Source organism: Lycium barbarum, chromosome 2, assembly GCF_019175385.1.
Source record: "Lycium barbarum isolate Lr01 chromosome 2, ASM1917538v2, whole genome shotgun sequence".
NCBI lineage: Eukaryota > Viridiplantae > Streptophyta > Magnoliopsida > Solanales > Solanaceae > Lycium > Lycium barbarum.
Genome location: NC_083338.1, coordinates 142,824,716 through 142,849,812, shown reverse-complemented (window position 1 = coordinate 142,849,812; position 25,097 = coordinate 142,824,716). Strand labels below are relative to the sequence as shown.

The following is a 25,097-nucleotide window of genomic DNA, read 5'->3' as shown; positions in this document are numbered from 1 at the left end:
CTCCTGGTTGGTTTTCGGGTTATTGTACAGGAGCGGACCGAAGTGTAGCGGCTGCGGGTCATAAAAATAAAATGCAAAAAACAAATCAAGCTAAACGGCTGCTTAAATCCCGATGACAGCTTTGTACCATATTCTGAATATACCTTCCCTCAAACTGGAGTTACAGTGTGAAATTTCCATTACTACTATTGATTTTGTGATTTCCGATTACATGATAAAATTGTTCTGAAAACAAATGTACAACTTTAGAATTTTTGTTATATAAGTAACATATCTAAAGTATATATTCAAAGAACGTTAGAAATAGATAAAAATATTCATCCATAAGTAGATAATATCTTCAAGTAGAAAGATTCAACTTGATGTTTATTTTAAGTACTATTGTATTTCTCAATAACCAAAGTTCTAATATATCTTCCTATTCATGTGCACGCAAGGCAAAATAGTCATTCTGTTACATCTACCAAGGATCTAACAATGTGATTGTGAATATTTTTTGAATTTCCTGTCTGCGATCCTGATTTTGCTTCATCAAATAAATTTCGTTTTGTGAAAAATCCCGGTTCGTTTGCTTTTGGCAGTAGACTCTCTTTAGCCAGCATATGAACCATAGAAAACATGCTTTGTCTATCATCTGGATGTTGTTGCACGCATAACAAACCCACTTGGATTGACCTTAAAACTTGGGAAATATCACAAGAATCAACTAGTTGCTTATCAATTAGTTCCAAAGACCTATCATCTTTGTAAAGCTTCCATGTCTGTTTGAGTTTAGATCTTATGAATCATGAAAAACTCTATTACTGTAAAGAAAAAAATGAGTTGTGCGTGTAATAGGATTATACAGTGCTTACATGACCGAGAAGGTTAAGATTGTGATCTTGATGGACAAATCCTCTAATTCTCTGGCACCTCACGATCTCTAACACTGAGACGCCAAAGCTAAACACGTCTGATTTTACCGAGAAGATCTCATCTACTGCATATTAAGGGGACATAGCCACTATGCCAAAAAAAAAAACACACACACACACACACACACAACATGAGAATTAAAGAAGCAAGATGGAATATGAGATTATTTGTCAGATATTAGAGATTCTTACTGTGTCCCAATCACGTTTCGTGTTTTTGCTCCCATCTCATTTCCCGTAACACTTCTAGCCATGCCAAAGTCTGATATCTTAGGATTCATATTTGTATCTAGCAAAACATTGCTTGCTTTAAGGTCTCTATGGATAATTCGTGGTCGAGAATCTTGATGAAGATATAGTAAGCCATGAGAAATTCCATTTATGATGTTGAAATGCTTTGGCCAATCAAGTAATTTGCTCTTTGTTTTATCTACAAAATAAGCTTCCTTGTTAGCTACTTCTTTCATTTTATGACTAATAGATCAAAGTATTACTCATTTTAGCGCGTAGTAGGTTACATACCCAAATCAAATATGTATGAATCCAGGCTTTCATTAGGCATGTATTCATATATCAACATCTTTTCTTCCCCTTAGATGCAGTAACCCAGAAGTCTCACAAGATTTCGGTGCTGAAGCTTGACAATGTAGGTAACTTCATTCTTGTATTCATCAAGTCCTTGCATGGAAGTCCTTGACAGTCTCTTCACAACAATTTTTTGTCCTTCTTCCAGCACTCCCTAGAAATGGCAAATGTATAATAGAAGAACATAGATTCTACAAAGACTAAAATATTGCAGAACGAAAATCATCTCTAGCGCTCTAATCTTGAGCATAAACTAGTTACTGTTCCAACAAATTTTCAATGTATACCTTGTAAACAGGTCCAAATCCACCCTCTCCAATCTTGTTGCTAACCAAAAAGTTATTTGTGGCATTTACTATTGTCGAAAATTTGAACAGTGGCAGCTCACCATCTTCTTTGAGTTTTGATTGTCTTCTTTTTCCGTTTGTACAACAATGAAATCAGGCTTAGCAGAATCATTGCCATCAACAATGAGAAACTCACTCCGATTATCTTTGCCTTCTTTCTTTTTGAACCTCCCTCAGATTCTACAATCAAACTTTTAAATCAGCCACTGCAATTCAAGATAGGCCACTAACTTTGCCTAATACCATCTCCATGTGTTGAAAAACTAAGTTAAAAAGTACATCATGGGAAATTTCTTAAACAAGTTCTTACCTTGCTCTGAAGAATCCATCCTGATGAAAATGTCTTGTCCTCTTTCAGACATCTTTCTTATGTCAATCAATTCCCCAAACCAAAACAAGCAGCCTTTGTCTCCATTGCTTATATTTAGACTTGAATAAGCTGTGCAGGAGCAGTTCCTGGAGCATACTTGCCTGCACTCTTTGAGTGTCATGTTTTATCGTACTGAGAGTGCTTAGTATCCGGCAACTTGATTCCTGAATATTTTAGAAATACATGTTCCTTGTTGCAATCTCAGGGTGTCCTCAGAACACACCCTCTTGTCCAATCTCCTTTTCCCATTGTTGTGGATGTTTAGCTGCAAACTTCTCCAAACATCCACAAATAGGTTCACTATTTATATCACAGCTCCCATACATACCACACAAACTATATGTGTCACAATTATGCGCAGGTAACTTGTAATGAATATGCCATTTCTTTGTCTGATCCACCCACATAAAGCGTTATATCTCACCGTTGCTAGTCAGGACTATTCTTGTTAAAGCCGAGCTGTAATTAATGAGTGAAAAGCTATAGTAAACCTCCTCTTGAAAATAAAGTGAAAATGGTAGCATTCTAGTAGTCGTATAGGTGACCCACTAAATCGTAAACCATTCTGTGGTCCTATACAAGCCGATACACTTGTGCCGCGTTTGGTGGGGGCTTGTGGATATCCATTAGGATCAATGTTAAGAGTGAATTCGCCTGGAGCTACATTATTATCGTTCTTCCATGCTGAAAGGTAAACCTCATGGCCAGTTTGGAAATTCTTGCTGAGCTTCATACCGGGCATGTATATGTCAGTCGGAATATTGAAGCTCTGCCAAAACAATAAAAAATTTAAAAATAGCATCCCTTGATTTTATCCATAGGTTTCTGTTCATTGTTTTTTCACTTGTTTTTAATAGTTTCAAATTTTGAAGTTTCTGCTATTTCTAATTTACCTACGTCGGTTTTGTCCCTAGATATTTGGCCCTTTCTTTAATAATGTGTACCTTAAATGTTAGTTCTCACTATTTTTTTTCTTTTTTATCATAGTTCTTGTCAAATCTAACAAATAGAGCTCGACGAATATTTTATTGGAGACTAAAAATGTTAAACTTTTGGCGAACTTAAAGGACCAAAACTGTTAAGTGGATACTTAAGGGACTATTTTTAACCAACCCTCATAGTTAAGAGACCATTTCTGTTAACTTGTTGCAAACTTAAGGGACCAAAATTGTGAAGTGCATAGTTAAGGGACTATTTTGAACCACTCTCATAGTTCACAGGCACAAATCTTAAAGCTACAGATTTTTAGATTCCTCTTAAAGAACTCTCCCTTTCCCGATTCCATGTCGGGCACCTTCCCCGAAAGTCTTTGTCAGCTATGACAAATGAGACCTAACCACATTTGGCCTCATGTTAGGTGGGTTCTGAATGGACAGTTCTTGGTTATTCAAATTAGTTCCTTCTCCTTTGTTTTTGAATTCAAGTAAAATATGCATCTTTCTCCAAGTTGACTTTCTTGAGAATTTTATATAATTTTCTACAAGTATAATGCAATGTATCATAAGAGAATGAACAAGCTACTTTTTGAGGTGAATGCAGGTTATTGACATCAAAATGAGTTGCATCAATTGATAAATTTGTGCTCATTGGCTCACTAGTTCGTAAGTTTCTCATTTATCTTTCAAAAACTTAAATAGTTAGGATTTTAATATTGTACGGAAGATGTGTGATTTCTCTATTGGAAAGGGGATGTGCTAAAATGTTTTGTTATTACCTTCTTGTTTGTGTTGTTGCTAAAAAGAGGCGTGAATCTAATTGGAAATTTTAATTGACCGTTTAATTTGTCATATGGAGCGTGAAATGTTTGCAAGCTTTAATAATGTGCTATTATCAGCGTTTCCAAAATGTGAAAACTCGTACATGACAATTGTGAAGATTTTCTTGTAATGATGCTCATTAAGTTTTTTTTTTTTTTCGTGAAATGGATGGCGGCAACTCTACATTAAATCGAATCATAATAAGAAACAATGGACTTGTTTATTTAGAGGCTTAAACAATAGATTCGTTTTGTTGATCCAGGTATTCTCCATTATTTAAAGTTATATTTGTTCTAAAGTAGTGTTAGGAACATTGCAACGGGAGATACATTCAGTTCGATAGCAAACTTGATCTTACTTCGACCCCAAATTGGCGATTTAAATTATGTTGTTATTGCTCCCTCGGCTTTGGTCTAGTGGTAAAAGAGCAATGTCTGATGTGTAGATTAGGCGCATATCACAGGTTGAAACCTTCTCGCATACAAAATAAAAGGGAAAAGGACATATATGGCTACTCGGCCATAAATAATCCCATCCTCTAGCCTAATTTTTCCCAAACCCAAAATGTAGCAATTAAACAAATCCCCTCTATTAGCCAAAACTTAAATAAGATAATTTTCAAATAAAAACTCAAACACAAAAATGTTTGTGATTTTTATATATAATATGTGTCATTTATGTATAAAATATGTATTAGTACCTATCTGTAATGTATAAAAACTGTATAAAATATGAATCACTAAGGTATGTATCATTTTTGTAATAATATGTATCATTTGTGTATATAATGTGTATCAGCACAGTGCAACTGCCCTGTATAGAATAGAAAATTGTATCATTTTTGTATATAATATGTATCATTTTTGTATAGAAAATGTATATATAATTCCAGCATGTGTATATAAATTGTATCAGTCTTGTATACAAAGTATACCATACATATAAAAAATGTATTATAGAAACCGTATCATTGTGGTATGTAATATGTATCACTATTGTATATGTTAAAAATGAATGTCATATCATTATTGTATAATATGTGTATAATAAATGTATAATTTATGTATAATAAATGTATGATTAATTCCAGCATATGTATATAAACTGTATAATTTTTGTATATAAAGTGTATATATAATTCCAACATATGTGTATATGTTGTAGCAGCCCTTTAGTGGCGATGTTTTAGTCGCCACAAAAAGTCTTCTTGTTTTTTTAAGCGCCTGGACTGTTGGGCCAGCCAGCCTTGGCATTATTTTGGGTCGACCGGCCATTTTTTGGCATTAATTTGGGCCGACCGGACACCTAGTGGGAATAAGCCCAAACGGTGGTTAAATGTCGGATTTGTTTGGCTGAGTGAACACACAGTGTCCTTTATTAAAAAAAAATTGAAATTTAAGTGGAGAAGGATAGAGGGGCGGGCCCATTATTCGCAGAATTGCCCTTCTTTTGGGGTGGTCTTTAAATTTTGCCCTTCGGCTAAACCCCATGGGTTCCAAGTTCGAACCCCCACACAGTCAAAATTTAAAAAAAAAAAAAAAACGCAAGGCAGAGTTTAAATTTCACTATGCCCCCACCGGCATACACTTGTGAAGGAATTACCAAAGTTATGCCGGACCCGGCATACTTATGCCTTATGGGCAGACTTGGCATAAGTATGTCAGGTCCAGCATAACTTTGGTAATTCCTTCACAAGTTTATGCCGGGTCCGGCATAAAAGTTTGCCCATTAAAAGTATGCGCCCACCGGCATAAACTTGTTAAGGAATTACCAAACTTATGTCGGACCCAGCATACTTATGCCTTATGGGCAGACTTGACATAAGTATGCCGGGTCCGGTATAACTTTGGTAATTCCTTCACAAGTTTATGTCGGGTCCAGCATAAAAGTTTGCCCATTAAAAGTATGCCCCCACCAGCATAAACTTGTTAAGGAATTACCAAAGTTATGCCGGACCCAGCATACTTATGCCAAGTCTGCCCATAAGGCATGAGTATGTCGGGTCCGGCATAAATTTGGTAATTCCTTAACAAGTATATGTCGGGTCTGGCATACACGCGACCCAAACCTTGCCTTGCAATTTTTTTTAAAAAAAATTATGCTTGAGCGGGGGTTCAAACTCAGAACCTCGTGATTTCTGCGTGAACGCTCAGAGTTGCAATGCGAAGGGCAAAAATTAAAGACCAGCAATATGAGGCATAATTTAAAGACCACAAATATGAGGGGCAAAATTTAAAGACCACCCCAAAAGAAGGGCAATCCGCGCAAAAAAATGAAGTTTCAACCTCTGCTCCACTGGCCCTCGAAGAGTATCTCTATTATCAAAAAGATATTACGTTATTATCCTCATTAACTCAATACATTCAACATATGCCTGTTATAAGAAAAGAAATTAGCAATTCTAGCATGAGATAAAACATAGAAACCCCTCTAATCTGTAATTATGGGTGGCTCCACGGTTTTTAAGTGGAGTCAATCTTATAGTTGTATAAAAATGTTACCATTATCAAGAAAAAAAAAAGGGAAACTTGTCTAATCGATTGTAACTGCCTTAATTGCAGTTTGTTCCATTTCTTCAAATATTTATATTCTTTGAAAATATTTAATTACTGAAGTTCTTGATACAAAAGGTGCTATTCTCTGAAAAGAAAACACTACAAAAACAAATCCTCTGAATTATATTTTCTTACCAAGATACAAAATCCAGTTATATATCTCACAAAGGTAAAAACAAATCACGTGCTGCTTAAATTCCGATGACAACTTTGTACCGTTTCCTATATACTTTAGCTACAGTATGGAGTTACAATGTACGAAATTCCATTACTAATAAAGATTTTGTGATTTACAATTACACGATAAATTCTGTTATAGCTAATAGTTCATGGATAACAAAATTAACAACTTTAGAATTTTTATGATATAAATAAACATATCTAAAGTATATATTCGAAGAATAGAAATAGAAATCAAATTCATCCACAAGTAGATAACATCCTCAAATAGAAAAATTCAACTTGATGTTTTAGATATTACTGAACTTTTTAAGAATCAAAGTTCTAATTTATTTGTTCATTTCCTATTCATGTGTGTGCAATTCAAAATAGTTCTCATGTTCACACACTACCGAGGATCTAACAGTGTGATTGTGACTTCATTTCTTGAATTTTCTATCTTTGGTACTGATTTTGCTCCATCAAGTACGTTTCTTTCTGTGAAGAAACCTGGTTCTTTAGCTTCTTGCAGTGGACTTTCATTAGCCAACATCGGAACCACAGAAGACACGTTTGGTCTATCTTCGGGACATTGTTGCACGCATAATAAACCCACATGGATTGACCTCAAAACTTGATAAATATGGCGAGAATCAACTAGTTTCTCATCAATTAGCTCCAAGGACCTATCTTCTTTGTAAAGCTTCCACGCTTGTTCGAGTTTAGATCATTGAACATGATAAATTCCATCTGTTGTACAAGTAAAATAGGAGTTATATATGTGCAATACAAACTGTGTATAGAGTGCCTACATGACCGAGAAGGTTGAGGTTGTGATCTTGATGGAAAAATCTTTTGTTTCTCTTGCAACTCACAGTCTCTAACACCAAGACGCCAAAACTAAACACATATGATTTTACCAAGAAAATCCCATCTATTGCATATTCTGGGGACATGTAGCCACTATGCCAAAAAAGAAAAAACACCAAGAGAATTAAAGAAGCAAGATATCATATGAGAGTGCTTTCTGTGTAATTGGAAATTCTTACTGTGTCCCAACCACATGGTGTGTTTTTGCTCCCATCTCATTTCCTACGACACTTCTAGCCATGCCAAAGTCTGATATCTTTGCATTCATTTTTGTATCTAGCAAAACATTGCTTGCTTTAAGGTCCCTATGGATAATCCGTAGTCGGGAATCTTGATGAAGATATAATAAGCCACGAGCCATTCCGTTTATGATGTCGAAACGCTTTGGCCAATCAAGTAATTCTCTCTTTGTTTTATCTACAAAATAAGCTTTCCGATTAATTAGTTTTTTTTCTACGAACATGATTTTCCCAAGGTGTAAATATGCATGTTATGACTAATAGAACATAGCATTATATATTATTTGGGCTTATGTAGTAGGTGAGAAATCCAAACCAAATATGTAGTAATCCAAGCTTTTGTTAGGCACATTATTCATAAATCAACATCTTTTCTTCTCCTTGAATGCAGCAACCCAAAAGTCTCGCAAGATTTCGATGTTGAAGCTTGGCAATGTAGATAACTTCGTTCTTCAATTCATCAAATCCTAGCATGGAAGTCCTTGATAGTCTCTTCACGGCTATTTCTTGTCCCTCTTCCAGCACTCCCTAGAAATGGCAACAGTATATCAAGAGAACGCTGTAACACCCCGCATCTTGGAACTAAGTTTAAGCTCATATCATTAGAAGTCTAGTGAAAACACTGTAGGTTTGAGCGTTTGCAAAAATGGTTGATAGGCTTATTTCGGGCAGCGATAACTCCTTGATCCATTGCGAATCTGGAAGAACCTCCTTGATGAAAGTTGTAGCCCTATTGAATATCTTTCCAACGGTATATTATGGGGATTAAACGGACATCTGTGCAAAGAGTTATGCCCATTTGACTGAAGCCTGTTCGTTGGAAAATTCGTCTACGTTACGGTGACATTACGGACCGTAACTCGTGTTACGGGCCGTAACAGTGAGCCGTAACACAGACGAAATTTCCAGAACCTCACTGGAAATTTCGTTCACGATACGGTCCCAAGATACGGTCTGTCCCTTGTGTTACGGGTCGTACCTTGTGTTACGGACCGTAACAGCGTACCGTAACACAGGGAGAATTTCCAGAAACTTTCTGGAAATTTTCGACAAGGTACGACGCCACGTTACGGTCCGTCCCTTGTGTTACGGGACCGTAACATGGGCGTGTTTTGGTCCGCAGTTGAGTTTCGGGTCACCTGACTTCGGGAGGCCATAACCCCATCGTAAGTTGAGAATTTGGGAAAACTCAAAGAATGAAAGTTGTAGATAATTGAAATACCTTTCCAACCATAGGTTGTGGGTTCACAGGCGACGTCGGGATAGGGAGATATGGACGTTTTAAGACAGAACAGTCCCGACCCGTTTTCAAGTTGGGTCAACCCATTTTCCCCTTGGTATATATAGAAAATAAAACCCTAGCAGCCCACTTTTTCTCCAAAATTCAGATTTTAGAGAGAGGAAGTGAGAGAGAATGGAATCTAGAGAGAAGAAGGAGAAAATCAACCAATTTTAAGGCCCCAAATCCCAAAGTTCGTGAAGGATAATTTGTAGTACAAGTTGTGATCGTCATTTTAAGCTAAAGATCGGACTTGGGGGTGTTGATTTCGTGGTGACTACCCAAAAGGTAATATTTCTACTCCCTATTCACTTGTAGTTGTGAATTGATGAATTCTTGGGAGAATAATAATTGGGTTTGTTGAAGATGATTATATGAATTATGCTAGAATTGTTGGATTGTTGACTTGGGATTGTTGTATTCATATGGTTGATGAAAAATGATGTTAATTACATCTAATGGAGATTGTAGAATTAGCTAGAAGTAAAAGGATGGGGATTTGGTGAAGAAAACACCATTAATGAGGGTTATAAAGCTTCACGCCTATTAAGTGTTTGATAAAATGCTTAGATGAACAAAACATGGATATGGTTGCTAATATAGAATCCCTATGACTTGTATTGCTATAGATTGAAGTTGAAGGGATTGAAAGACATTGTGATACGCTCAAAAGCGGGAGGTTAAGGTATGTAGAACTTCCATCTACATGTGGGAACCTCTACGTTTTTCCCCATGATCTGTTTCGTAAAATCTATGAAGTTCAAATCCTAGGGCATTAAACCCAACATATTGGTAGCCCGTAATTATGTATGTATGTACACGAGTTTCGTATCTATGTTCGTTATTGTATTCCTAACCTTCCATTATGGATATTAGGAATCCTAACTTAATCCATGAATCATGAATTCTTTCTCATGTGTTCTCATTATGTTCATATGAAACTGCATGAGTTATTTTGAAAGTCATAAACATGTTTTCAAGTCAACTACAAATACATGATTATGAACTATTGTATTACTCATAACTCAAGGATATGTTTACAAGATTATTGCATGAACCCATGTTTACAAGTCATTTCGGGAAATCATGATTTCAAGACAAGTACAAGTAAATTCACGAAATTCATGGGCTTTTTAGCCAACTATATTATGTTCATGTTTTTGGGAGTTGCACAAATTACCGAGAAGGCTCAGATAGCCTGAAACTACGGAGCCACCGTAGGACAAGGATCGCTCCGCCCAGATAAGACGATACCTTAATTTTACACTGAATGGATCCATCAGGTACCTTACTACCTCAGGCAAGGTATGAGGGCTCTGCTGGTCCGGCGAGGTACCAGACTCCACGTACCCACGTGGTAAATTACTACCTTATACCCTGGCAAGGTATAGGGGCTCTGCTGGTCCGGCGAGGTACCAGACTCCACGTACCCACGTGGTGATATGATATGATATGATATGTCGGTTTATGAAATGCTCTCCCTACTTATCATATTTTACTCATGTTATGTATACGTATATGTACTCATGCTCATGCTCGTGTTCATGTCCAAGTTTTCAGTTTCAGTTCTTATCATGTTATTCCATGTCCCCTGTTGTTTCTTCCGGTTGCTTTACATACCAGTACATTCAATGTGTTGACGTCCCCTTTTATTGCCCGGGGGCCTGTATTTCACGATGCAGGTACGGAGTTACAGGACGACGCTTCTGATCATTAGGATTTACTCGTACCAGCTTATCGGTGAGCCCCATCTCATTCGGGGTTTAAACATTGTATTTCTCTGTTTAGTTTTGCATGTAAAGGTATGCTGGGGGCCTTGTCCCAGTAATTATGTTTTCCAGTCAGACTCATGATAGAGGTTTCATAGACTAGACCAGTCAGTTATGTTATGTCAGACATTTGGAGTCGTATAGCCATTTTGGCTCACTCATATTTTAAACAAGTACTTTATTAAGTATTATGAATTATTACGTTTTACAAAGGCTCATCATGCATTCACGTTATATTCCGCTTATGTTATGCATCATGATGATTTAGCAAGTCATGTGGTTCGCTCGGTCACATGTAGTCAGGCACCGAGTGCCGTGTTACGTCCAGGCCATGGTTCGGGGCGTGACAAACGCATATTTTACGAACACAAGAATATTGTAGAATGAAAATCATCTCTAAGACACTAATCTAAGCAAAATTAGGTAACTGTTCCAACAAATTTCAGTGTATACCTTGTAAACTGGTCCAAATCCACCCTCTCCAACCTTGTTGTTTGCCGAAAAGTTATTTATGGCTCTTGTTATTGTCGACAATTGGAACAGTGGAAGCTCAAATTCTTTTTTAAGTTTTTGTTTCTTCTTTTTCTGTCTATACATCAACAGAATAAGGCCTAACAGAATCATTGCCATCAATAGTGAGAAACTCACTGCGAGTATCGTTGCCTTCTTTCCATTCGAACCTGCCTTAGATACTACAGCAATTTTTTATTCTATCAGCCACAACAATTCAAGACAGGCCACTATTGTTTCATTGTATGGTCTCCATGCATAAATCTAAATTTAAAATCACATCATTGGAAAATTTCGTAAACAAGTTCTTACCTTGCTCTGAAGAATCCATTCTTATGTAAATGTCTTGCCCTCTTCCAGACAGCTTTCTGATGTCAATCAATTCCCCAAACCAAAATAAGCAACCTTTGTCCTCATTGCTTATATCTAGACTCGAATAAGCTGTGCAAGAGCAGTTCCTTGAACATACTTGCCTACAACCTTCAAGTGTCATGGTCTTATCATACTGAGAGTACTTAGTAGCCGGCAACTTGAATCCAGAATACTTTAGAAATACAAGTTTGTCGTTGCAATGGTATGGTTTCCTCCGAACACACCCTTCTGACCAATCTCCTTTTTCCCATTGTTGTGGATATTTAGGTACAAACTTTTCAAACATCCACAAACAGGGGAACGATATATGTCACAGCTCCCGTAGGCACCACATAAGCTGTATGTTTCACAAGAATCCAGAGGTAAATTGAGGTAAAGATGCCAACTCTTGGTCCGATCCACCCAAGTCAGGCGTTGGAAATAACCATCACTAACCAGGACTAGTCTTGATAAAGCCGAGTTGTTAATGAGAAAAAACTATAACAAGCCTCCTCCTTATTGAAAACAAATTGAAATTTATATTCACCGCTTTGTATTAGTAGTGGTGCAGGTGCCCAACTCCAGTACAAACCATTCCATGGTCCCGAGCGAGCTAATACACTTGTGCCATCTTTGAGGAGGACCTGTGGATATCCAGTAGGATCAACGTGAAGCGTGAATTTCCCTGGAGTTGGATCATTATTGTTCTTCCATGCTGAAAGGTAAGCCTCATGCGCAGTTTGGAAATTCTTGCCGAGCTTCATACCGGGCATGTATGTATCAGTTGGAATATTGAAGCTCTGCCAAAGGAAATTTTCTGAGTTGCCATCGTTGCATCTTTTACAACTAGATTGCCAGAATCTAAAAGTAGTGCAATTGGATTTTGAACTGATCTTGAGGTGTTAGTGGACCATATAATTTCATTCTTGTCACTGAGAAGAGCTAGTACTCCCAGCGTAGTGACCTTCAGAACAGCTGAAGATGTACTTGTGAGTGGTTCATCTCTATTGGCAACCCATCTAACTGTCTGCACAGGAAGAATTTTCTTGTACCATATCCCAATATATCGCTTTGAGGAATCACCGGGGCTGAAGAATCCCATCTCAAAGGTTCCATCAGATGAAACAACAGTTTCTCCATCTGTGATGAACTGATTTGTAGTGATTACATCTGTTGTAGTAGAATAAATCTTGTGAATAAAAGAGCAGAAAAGTAGGAAATGTAGGAAGAAACTAGCTTCCATCAATGATGCCTAAACCTTTAATTTTGTGGCCTATGATATTTAGACTCAAGGTGTTGTTTCACAGTCTTGAAATTGTGTAACTTCACAGCCTTTGGACACCGCACTGTAATAGTGTTGTTTCGACTAGTCGTTATCGCATATGAGGATTTAAAGACTCTTATTCCATCTTCCTTAAATTTACTTCCGACATTCGAGAGAAGACAGAAGGCTATAGACCAGCCCACCAAGACCTGAGAGATTCCTCACAAAGTTGGTCATACCGCCACTTGCAACAAGTTGACACTCAGGTCCGACATTTGTTTATGTGCTGTCTTTTTCTTTATCTTTCCACTATAAGGTGACTACTTACTGATGCTTCTGCTTAACAAGTATAGGGGTCCTTAAGCATGTATTGTTGTTTTTTGCCCAACGTTATGTTTTTCTTTTGAGAGCTATTCATAACATACAAACATATTGATTAAGCACCCAATCTTACAAATGAATTATAGATTAAAGGCAGTTGAGCACCCGTTGACCCACAACTTAAAACTTCTGGGTGCGCCAGTCACTCCTCTCCCTTCTTTCTGCTTGTTTTGGACGCTTAAATTGTCAATTAGTCCTTGACTGGTTACAAAAGATCTCATCATGGTCCATATATGCTCCATTTTAGAATGTGAGACCGACACTGCTTTGTCCCATAGTCATTGGACAAGCAGAAAAAGAGAATTCTCAGATCACCTATTTAAAGCTTGGACAAATGTGTGGTAATTGCTGGGTTTGGAGATATTTTTCAGCTAGTGTCTATACAATTCCACTAGCTGGTCGTAACCCCAAGGACAAGTCTAGTCTAATCTATCTTTCATTTAACATCCCACTAGCTGGAGTAGTAAGGATTTCCACAATTTCCAGCACACCAGGGTAGGGTAGAGCAACAAAGGAGGTGGGAAAAGAGATAAGAGAGAGGGCGCTATTCTCTGAAAAAGGAAAAACTACACATCAAAACCTCTAAAATCATTATTCGAATTTACATTTTCTAAGTAAACTACCAAATTTAGTTGTATGTCTCACAAATGCAAAAACAAATCAAGTTAAGGTAAAGGGCTGCTAAAATTCTGATAACAACTCTGTAAAATTATCTAGATATATACTTCCACTAAAAACTAGAGTTACAATGCGCGGAATTTCGATTACTGATATTGATTTTATGATTCCCAATAACACCATAAAATTTGTTATAGCTAATAGTTTGTAAAACAAATTTATAACATCAGAATTTTTGTGATATAAGAAACATTTTTAACAATCGTGGTGTCTGGTCAAACTTCTGACTTCTGCGCACCTCGACTGAACCCACATGGTACCGGCTACTTCCAGTCAACACATGAACCGGGTAACTCTGTTCACCAAGGCTTGAACAGATAGAAAGAAATTACCTAGTGTTTTATCTCCGCTAGAAATTGAACTTGAGACCTTATGGTTTTCAACCCACTTTATTGACCAGTAGGCCACACCCTTAGTGCTTACTAAAAATGAGATTCTGAGTCCGTCTCTCTACCCTTCTCTTGCTTAATATCTGCTTTTGTCTATAGTAAAGTTCAAGATATAAGAAACATATCTAAACTATATAGTTAGAGAACAACAGATAGATTTGAAAAAATATTCATCCGTAAGTTGATAACCTTTACAAAGAGAAAAATTCAACTTGATGTTTTATTTCAAAAACTACTGTACTTCTCAAGAATCAAAGCTTCAATGTACTTTACCTATTCAAGTGCACACAAGTCAAAATAGTTATCTTGTCAAACTCTACCGAGAATCTAACGATGTGATTGTGACTTCATTTTTTGAACTGGTTGTGTGTGATCCTGATGTTGCTTTATCAAATATGTTTTATTCTGTGAAAACCCCTGGTTCTATTAGCTTTTGGCAGTAGGCTCTCGTTAGAAGAAGTTGCACGGTTTGCCCCTCAAATGGACTAGTCTTTAGTTTTAGCCCTTCAAATGGGTTGGTCTTCAATTCTTCAGAAGGGCAAAAATGATTTTTTTTTTCTTTTTCTAAATCTTAAAAAAAAAAAATACCAAAAGCTTAAATAAAGCTACTCAATTTTGAATTGTACAACAAATTTGACCCTTTTTCACTTTTCATTTTTAGCTTTCCTACTTTCCTTTATTTCGCTATCTGTTTACTCCATCTTCCAGCAAGCCACAAATTACAAGAAGCTTTACTTTGAGAATTTTCAGTCCATCTCCGTTTCCACTCTAGTACTACATATTTTCGGTATAGTCCTTTGCTGCTACTTTGATGTTTTTAATATCTGCGGATAATTGGTGGGAGTGGTACTGCAATGGAGTCATGATTCTACATTACCTGCCTAATGATTTTAGTTAATTTTGCATTACCTTATAGAAATTTTTACACCCTCTGTTCCAACTTATGTTTGACTTTTCGTTTTTCGAGAGTCAAATAAAAAATTTTCTGACCAGCTTATCAATTAATGGTTGTTATAGAAAGTTACTTGTACTCATCTTATAAGTGGTCAGATTATATAAACATATGTTATATTGTCGGTATACAGAACTTATACTCATTAGATAAATAGTACTCAATAGACTTGTTTGCACAAGTGGATGAGAAGAAAAAAATGGCAACACCTCTTTGAGAACCAACTAAACCACATTTTCATGAAGAGCTACTCTTTTCGTTTTGTTAATCTCCATATATTTCTACATTATTTACCATAAAAGTTATTTATTCTACATTAGTATTAGGAACATTACAATGGGAGATCCATTCTTTTCGGGGGCAAACTTGACTTTACTTCCGTCCCTAAATTGAAGATCTAAATATTATGTTATTATTGTTCCCAAAAAAAGCTTTATATTTAAATGAGAAATGATAGAGGGACAGACCATTGTCACTGAGTCTCAAACTGTGCTCCGCTGATTCTTAGGGATTTCTTGATTATCAAAAGTATATTATGTTATTATCCTCCTTAAGCCAATAATTTTAACATGAGAATGTTAAAAAAATAACAATGCTAATTAGTATTAAGATAAAACATAATAATTGTCCTAAAATTTTAGTCGATTGTGTCTGTCTGAATTGCAAAACTTTCCATTTCATTCAAATATTAAATTACTAAAGTTCTTGATGCAAATAGGATGCTATTCTCTAAAAAAAAAAAAAAAAAAAAAAAAAAAAAAACTCTGAAATTATTACTGGAATTTACATTTTCTAACTAAGATACTAAATTCAGTTGTATGTCTCACAAATGCAAAAAACAAATCAAGGTAAAGGGCTGCTTAAATCCCGATGACAGCTTTGTACCATATTCTGGATATACTTTCCCTAAAACTGGAGTTACAATGTGTGAAATTTTCATTACTACTATTGATTTTGTGATTTCCGATTACAGGATGTAATAGTTCTGGAAAACAAATATACAACTTTAGAATTTTTGTCATATAAGTAACATATCTAAAGTATATATTCAAAGAACGATAGAAATAGATAAAAAGATTCATCCATAAGTAGATAATATCTTCAAATAGAAAGATTCAACTTGATGTTTATTTCAAGCACTACTGTATTTCTCAATAACCAAAGTTCTATTATATCTTCCTATTCATGTGCACACAAGGCAAAATAGTTATTCTGTCACACCTATCGAGGATCTAACAATGTGATTGTAAATTCATTTTTTGAACTTCTTATCTGCGATCCTGATTTTGCTTCACCAAATAAATTTCGTTCTGTGAAAAATCCCGGTTCTTTTGCTTTTGGCAGTAGACTCTCATTAGCCAACATATGAACCACAGAAAACATGCTTGGTCTATCATCTGGATGTTGTTGCACGCACAATAAACCCACTTGGATTGACCTTGAAACTTGGAAAATATCGCAAGAATCAACTAGCTGCTCATCAATTAGTTCCAAGGACCTATCATCTTTGTAAAGCTTCCATGCCTGTTTGAGTTTAGATCTTATGAATCATGAAAAATTCTATTACTGTAAAAGAAAAAAAAATGAGTTATGTCTGTAATAGAGGTTATACAGTGCTTACATGACCGAGAAGGTTAAGGTTGTGATCTTGATGGACAAATCCTCTATTTCTCTGGCAACTCACAATCTCTAACACCATAACGCCAAAGCTAAACACATCTGATTTTACTGAGAAGATTCCATCTACTGCATATTCAGGGGACATGTAGCCACTGTGCCAGGAAAAAAAAAAAGAACCACACCATGAGAATTAAAGAAGCAAGATGTCATATGGGATTACTTTGTCTGATATTAGAGATTCTTACTGCGTCCCAACCACATTGCATGTTTTTGCTCCCATCTCATTTCCTACAACACTTCTAGCCATGCCAAAGTCTGATATCTTAGGATTCATATCTGTATCTAGCAAAACATTGCTTGCTTTAAGGTCTCTATGGATAATTCGTAGTCGAGAATCTTGATGAAGATATAATAAGCCACGAGCAATTCCGTTTATGATGTCGAAACGCTTTGGCCAATCAAGTAGTTTGCTCTTTGTTTTATCTACAAAATAAGCTTTCTTGTTAGCTGCTTCTTTCATTTTATGACTAATAGATCAAAGTATTACTCATTTTAACGTGTAGTAGATTAGAAACCCAAACCAAATATGTATGAATCCAAGCTTTTATTAGGCATGTATTCATAGATCAACATCTTTTCTTCCCCTTGGATGCAGCAACCCAGAAGTCTCACAAGATTTCGGTGCTGAAGCTTGGCAATATAGATAACTTCATTCTTGTATTCATCAACTCCTTGCATGGAAGTCCTCGAAAGTCTCTTCACTGCAATTTCTTGTCCTTCTTCCAGCACTCCCTAGAAATGGCAAATGTATAATAGCAGAACATTTATTCTACAAAGACTAGAATATTGCAGAACGAAAATCATCTCTAACGCTCTAATAATGAGCAAAAACTAGTTACTATTCCAACAAATTTGCAATGTATACCTTGTAAACAGGTCCAAATCCACCCTCTCCGATCTTGTTGTTAACCGAAAAGTTATTTGTGGCTCTTATTATTGTCGAAAATTTGAACAGTGGCAGCTCACCATCTTCTCTGAGTTTCATTTTCTTCTTTTTCCGTTTGTACAACAACGAAATCAGGCTTAGCAGAATCATTGCCATCAACAATGAGAAACTCACTCCGATTATCTTTGCCTTCTTTCTTTTTGAACCTCCCTCAGATTCTACAATCAAACTTTTAATCAGCCACTGCAATTCAAGATAGGCCACGAACTTTGCATAATACCATCTCCATGTGTTGAAAAACTAAGTTAAAAAACACATCATGGGAAATTTCTTAAACAAGTTCTTACCTTGCTCTGAAGAATCCATCCTGATGAAAATGTCTTGTCCTCTTTCAGACAGCTTTCTTATGTCAATCAATTCCCCAAACCAAAACAAGCAACCTTTATCTCCATTGCTTATATTTAGACTTGAATAAGCTGTGCAGGAGCAGTTCCTGGAGCATACTTGCCTACACTCTTCGAGTGTCATGGTTTTATCGTACTGAGATTGCTTAGTATCCGGCAACTTAATTCCAGAATATTTTATAAATACATGTTCCTTGTTGCAATCTAAGGGTGTCCTCCGAACACACCCTCCTGTCCAATCTCCCGTTGCCCATTGCTGTGGATGTTTAGCTACAAACTTCTCCAAACATCCACAAATAGGTTCACTACTTATATCACAGCTCCCATACACACCACACAAACTATATGTGTCACAATTATCCGCAGGTAACTTGTAGTGAATATGCCATTTCTTTGTCTGATCCACCCACATAAAGCGTTGTATATCACCGTTGCTACTCAGGACTATTCTTGATAAAGCCGAGCTGTAATTAATGAGAGAAAAAATATAGTAAACCTCCTCCTCATTGAAAATAAATTGAAATGTATAAATTCTGCTTTGTGTTAGTAGTGGTATGGGTGCCCCACTCCATCGTAAACCATTCCATGGTCCTATACGATTTGAAACAGTTGTGCCCCTTTTGGTGAGGACCTGTGGATATCCAGTAGGATCAATGTTACGAGTGAATTCGCCTTGAGCTGGATCATTATAGGTCTTCCATGCTGAAAGGTAAATCTCATGGCCAGTTTTAAAATTCTTGCCAAGCTTCATATCAGGCAAGTGCGTATCAGTTGGAAAATGGAAGCTCTGCCAGAGGAAATTTTCTGGGTTGTCATCATTTGCATCTTTTACAACAAGATTACCAGAATCTAAAAGCACTGCAATTGGATTTTGGACTGATCTTGAGGTGTTAGTGGACCATATAGTTTCATTCTTGTCATTGAATAGAGCAAGTGTTCCTGGCTTGCTGACCTTCAAAACAGCAGAAGATGTATTTGTGAGTGGTTTTTCTCTGTTGGCAACCCATACAACTGTTTGCACATAGGGAAGAATTGTTTTGTACCATATCCCAATATATTGATTTGAGGAACCGCTGGGGCTGAAAAATCCCAGCTCAAAGGTTCCACCTGACGAAACAATAGTTTCACCATCTGTGATGAATTGATTAGTAGTGATTAAGTCTGTTGTTGTAGTAGAAAATATCTTGGGTATAGAAGAGCAGAAAGCCAGCAGAAAAAGTAGGAAGAAACTAGCTTCCATGATGATTCCCTGATTAGACTTTACCCAAACTGGACATAGATGCAGTGCTTTCTGGAAAGTGGCAAATACATTTCTGAAATTTGTATTTACTTCATATCCTTTGGGGCACGGCCTCATATTTATTCTGTTTGAATAGTCGTTAACTCTGGCGGCTGTAGACAAGCATTTGAAGTTTGTAATTACGTTCTTATTGTCTCTTTGACAAAGTTTACATCCAATATCTGAATAAAGAAACTCCGTGCCCATCTTTGAAAGTCTCACCAATTGACTTTTGTGGATGATACTATTGACAAATGACAAGTCTCGTAACTTGGATTTTGGTTCCAAAGTTTTCCATACCACTACTTAAATCAGCTAATGGACATTTGAAATCAACAGTGGTGGAGCTCAGGATTTTTAATTTATAGGTTTTGAGTTGCAATATTTTTTGCTTACTAGATTTTGAACAAATTATTTATACATATTAAATAATAAAATTCTTAATACAAATATAGAATTTGAGCTAAATCAATTGGGTTTTGTCGAACTCATAGCTTTAAAGCTGGCTCCACTCCTGAAAAACATTAAGAGGTTGGTACTTGTAGACATTTTGAGGTCAGTTTAGTGTTTTCCGCTACTACCACTTTTATGATAGACAGATGTTATTGTCACTTGATATTTGATACTAACATAAAAAAGGTCACAAAAATTACATTTCAGTGATTGCTTAAAAAACACTTTTTTTTTTCATTTTATAAATATTGACAAAGAGCTCGTAACATCTGGTATGAGGAAATAATTTTGGTTCAATGTTAGCACTTAGCTAGCTGAAAGTCTTGTCCTGTGGCAACTTTTCAACACACTAAATACTTTTTACGCTATTAAATTACTTAAAAGATAATTACATGTAATTTATTATAATAAATAAATGAATTGCTAATTTGGAGAATGGAATATGTTACTTGTTATAACAAGTTAAAATAGTATAGAAAAAGAGTATTGCCGGTTTAGATAAATTAAATTCTTGACTGGTACCATACACAAAAAGGAGAAAACTGACAAGAAAGTAAACTGTTGTTGCCTTTGAAAAGTATACTAACGCGTATCTAATAATGTTATGGTTGATTTGCATTCCTTGAAATTGTAAGTTCCTGCATAAAACTTCCGTTACTTAATAATTGAGCCACTTGTATTGACTTTAGAATAATGTTGAGATATATGCCATCAATGATGTATAAGCTATTTGTCCGCCAATCGATTAATTAGCTACAATGACCTACATTGTATGTTTAGTGACAAGGAATTTTAATTTGTCATAATACGGGCAATTTGCAGGATGGGGTGGTCTTTAATTTTTGCCCCTCAAATTGGTGGTCTTTAACTTTTGCCCTTAAGGCCCAAATTGCATGGCAATGGGCAGAGGCATAATTTGGGCCTTAAGGCAGAATTTGCATGAGCAAAATTCTGCCTTTGCCTGTGCAAATTCTGCCTTGCGATTTTTTTTTTTTTTACTGAGCTGGGATTCGAACCCATAACCTCGGGGTATTAGGCGAAGGGAAAAACTTAAAAACCACCAATTTGAAGGGCAAAAATTAAAGACCACCCCAAATGAAGGGCAATCCGCGCAAAAAAAAAAAAAGTCGTAATACATCCAAAGGTTACAAATCATTGCGTGGAATTTGGGTGAAAATTTTCGATTCGTCATGATCTTGTTAACTTGTGAGTAATTCGAGTAGAGCTTGAGAGTGTATTTGAGTCGGTGAGAAGTAAATATGAAGTGGAGGGAAATTTTTATTCAAGCTGAGAGGAAAATAAATCTGTACATGGGTATTTATAGAGCCCACATAAAGAAGTGGTTCAGGCCCAATACCAATAATAATTATCCAACCAACTAATCAATACAATCATGTAACAAACTAGTAACAAACTAACTACACACCAATTACACAACTCCACTAAGTGTGACTCTAACATCCCTCTCAAGTCGGAGGGTGATAACACACCCAACTTGACAAGATGAGAGTGATGAGGACCACCAGGTAAGGGCTTGGTGAAGACATCAGCAACCTGAGTAGAACTGGAAGTATGAAACAAACTGACCAAATTAAACCCTCTTGTAACTTGGCTCTGAAAAAGTGGCAATCCAACTCTATGTGCTTGGTCCTCTCAAGGAAAATAGGGTTCTTAGCAATGTGGACGGCAGCTTGGTTGTCACAATAAATAGGAACTTGAGGTGGAACAGCAACACCAAAATCAGATAAAAGTCTGGAAAGCCAAGTGACCTCAGCAATAGCTTTGCTTAAGCTTTTATATTCAGCCTCAGCTAAAGAAAGAGACACAACTGGTTACTTTTTGGATTTCCAATAGACCAAACTAACTCCCAAGAGAATGCAAAATCCAGAAACTGATCTCCTACTATCAGGGCATGAGCCCCAATCACTTTCACAAAATACATGCAAAGAAAAATCAGGAGTATTGTTGAGGAAGATGCCAAGATCAAAAGTGCCCTTTAAGTATCTCAACAAATGAAGAGCAACTTACATGTGAGGTTCACAGGGATGCTGCATCAACTGGCTAAGGCGTTGCACGGCAAATGACAAATCAGGTGTAGTGTGTGTAAGGAAGTTGAGTTTTCCAATCAAACTCCTGTAAACATCAGGCTTGGGTAATGGACTGCCAGTCTGAGCATGCAATTTCTGATGCAATTCAAGAGGACAAAGGACAGAAGTGCAAGTATCACAATGAAATTCCTTGAGCAAATCACTGATGAATTTTTTCTGATGCAAAAGAACTCTAGAAGCAGAGTATAAAACCCAATCCTAAGGAAGTAATTGAGGAAACCCAAGTCTTTGATTTTAAACTGATCATGAAGAAATAACTTGACAGCTTCTATCTCACTCAAATCAGTACCAGTAATGACTATATCATCTACATAAACTGCCAAAATAACAAAAGAATCTCCAGAACCTTTGGTAAACAGTGAGTAGTCATTGTAAAAATGAGTATAAGCTCTGGTTTCTAGGGAATTAATGAGACAGCTTGGCATACCACTACCTAGAAAAACCATAGAGGCTTTTCTGTAATTTGCAAAGCAAAGGTCTAGAAGAGGAAGAGTGAGGAACTGACAAACCAGGAGAAAGTTTCATAAACACTTTCTCATCCAAATCACCATGCAAAAATGCATTATTAACATCAAGCTGAAAAAAAAGGCCATTGTTTCTTAATCGCAACAGCAATGAGACACTTAATAGTAGACACTTTAACCACATGAGAAAAAGTTTCGTGAAAAGCAATTCCTTCCACTTGGGTGTCCCCTCGAACAACTAGTCTAGCCTTATACCTTTCAATAGTACCATCAGCCCTATATTTAACCTTATACACCCATTTACATCCAACTGGCTTCTTACTAAAGGGAAATTCTAGAATATCCCAAGTATTATTAGCATTTAGAGCCTCAAATTATTTACTCATAGCTTCTTGCCACTCATGGATGGAAGCAGCTTAAGAGTAAGTATAAGGTTCAAAAACATATTGTTGACCAAAATTGGATGGATTAGAACTGAAGCATACATTGGATAAAGAAGAGTTGCAGATATACTGATTGAGGTAAGCAGGTCTGTGATGAGGTCTAGCAGACTTCCTAGTGTCAGAAGGAAGAGGAATAACTCAGAAACAGACTCAGGAACTGAAGCAGTAGAGAAATCGGAGGTAGAAACACCATTAGATGGAGAAGATAGCAAAGTAGAAGCACTATTATATGGAGAAAGGGGTGCAAGATCAGGAACCAAAGGAGGAAGATTAGGTGATGGAGGGGGAGAAGGAAAAATACCAGCAGAAGAATCGTGAACAACTGGAGAAGGATCATCAAAATAGAAAGAAAACGGAAAGGCATAGAGGAGCTGAGCTAGCGGCTTAGAGAAATGGGAAAAGATGCTCATGAAATACTGCATCTCTGGAAATGAAACAAGTCTTGGTTTCCAGATTATAAAGTTTGTAATCTTTCTTGGAAAAAGGATAGCCTAGCATGACACAAGGAGCAGCTCTAGGTTGGAATTTATCTCTATGAGGCTTTGGAGTGGTAGAGTATCAAAGACAACCAAATGCTCTAAGATGAGTATATGTTGGTGGTTTGGCATAAAGAAGTTCAAAGAGACTTTTGTTGTGAAGTAAGGGAGAAGGGAACCTATTGATGAGGTAGGTAGCAGTCAAAACACAATCCCCCCAGAATCTAATGGGGAGATGAGATTGGAATGCAAAGCCCTAGTGGTGTCTAGCAAGTGTCTATGCTTCCTTTCTACCACCCATTTTGTTGTGGGGTGTGAGGACAGTAAGTCTGATGTACAATACCCTTCTCAGAAAAGAACTTAGAGCCAGATGTAGAACTACCTAATTCTAGAGCATTGTCACTCCTAATTGTTTGTACTTTTGTATGAAAATGAGTATCTACCATGATAATGAAGGCTTTTAAAAGGTCAAATGCATTACTTTTGGCACCCATCAAATAAGTCCATGTGGCCCTAGTATAGTCATCTACAATTGTCAAGAAGAATTTTGAACCATTATAAGTTGGTGCATAGTAAGGGCCCCAAGTATTCACATGTATCAATTTAAATGGAAAATAGACTGGATGGTACTGTCAGGGAGGGTAATCTAGTTTGTTTTGCGAAAGGACAAATGTGACATGTAAATGATTATTTAGAGGATAATGAATCACTAATGACAGAAATAGATTTCATTTTAGAGAAAGGTATATGGCCAAGTCTGTAATGCCAAACAATGTCCACTTTTTCACATTAGCCAATTGTGCTTCACAACAATCAGGTACAGGCTTAAGAGATACATCAGAAGTAATATTAGGGACATGTGAACTAGGAAATTTAAATTGGGACTGGGAATGAGAAATTTGGGTTACTAGAAAAAATAGAAGGTAAAATAGTAGAGGAAGCTTGAGATACTCTAGAAAAAGTAGGGCAAGGTTCAACTGAAAACGAATCTGCAGGAATTTGAAACAGCTTGTACAGTCTACACTCTGGCCTACCAAGAACCAGTAGTTGTCTCAGTGAAGGGCCCTGTAAAGTGCAACCAGAGTTTGTGAACTGAACATTATTACCAGAGACTCAACAAGCTTGTAAATAGAAATGAGGTTATATTGGAAACTAGGAATATACAACACACTGTGTAGAATTCAATCAGGAAACAGAGTTAAAGAGCCAATGTTAGTAACTTTAACTTTGTAACCATTTGGAAGGGAAACAAGACATGGAACAGCTAAAACAGTGATGCTGAATGAAGGGAAAGGTCAGAGGTTATATGGTCTTATGCCCCAGAATCTATGATCATATAGTTTTATCAATCTTAGTATGTAAACAAGTTCTGACCAAAACACTTTCAGTCAAGGACTTACCTGAAAAGTTCGCAAAAGCAATGAGAAGGGTAGCATCATGAAAAGACCGGTGAGAATGCAACAACCTTGAAAGAAGTTGAGTGTATTGATCCTAGTCAAGTTGCTGACAGTAGCTGGCAATTCAGCTATGCCAAA

At 36.6% G+C, this 25,097-nt stretch overlaps 1 protein-coding gene and 1 pseudogene across 1 annotated transcript; both read right to left on the bottom strand.

The window, feature by feature from the left end:
* Nucleotides 1-446: 446 nt before the first annotated feature.
* Nucleotides 447-12,948, bottom strand: LOC132629062 (G-type lectin S-receptor-like serine/threonine-protein kinase At4g27290; annotated as a pseudogene).
* Nucleotides 12,949-16,434: 3,486 nt separating this feature from the next.
* Nucleotides 16,435-19,711, bottom strand: LOC132627723 (G-type lectin S-receptor-like serine/threonine-protein kinase At4g27290). Its single transcript, XM_060343279.1, has 6 exons — nucleotides 18,283-19,711; nucleotides 17,915-18,153; nucleotides 17,571-17,781; nucleotides 17,235-17,472; nucleotides 16,991-17,141; nucleotides 16,435-16,893 (listed from the first exon to the last, which is right to left on the bottom strand). Exons 1-6 carry the CDS (start codon nucleotides 19,694-19,696, stop codon nucleotides 16,591-16,593), a joined length of 2,556 nt encoding a protein of 851 aa, XP_060199262.1. The 5' UTR covers nucleotides 19,697-19,711; the 3' UTR covers nucleotides 16,435-16,590.
* Between the last annotated feature and the right edge of the window lie 5,386 nt (nucleotides 19,712-25,097).

Excerpts from the sequence above, each read along its gene's own strand:
- LOC132627723 (XM_060343279.1), bottom strand. The coding sequence starts at position 19,696 with ATGAGGCCGTGCCCCAAAGGATATGAAGTAAATACAAATTTCAGAAAT. Across the intron at positions 18,154-18,282 it reads GATGGATTCTTCAGAGCAAG|AATCTGAGGGAGGTTCAAAA; the intron begins GTAAGAACTTGT and ends GTTTGATTGTAG. Across the intron at positions 17,473-17,570 it reads CTTGGATTCATACATATTTG|ATAAAACAAAGAGCAAACTA; the intron begins GTTTGGGTTTCT and ends CTTATTTTGTAG.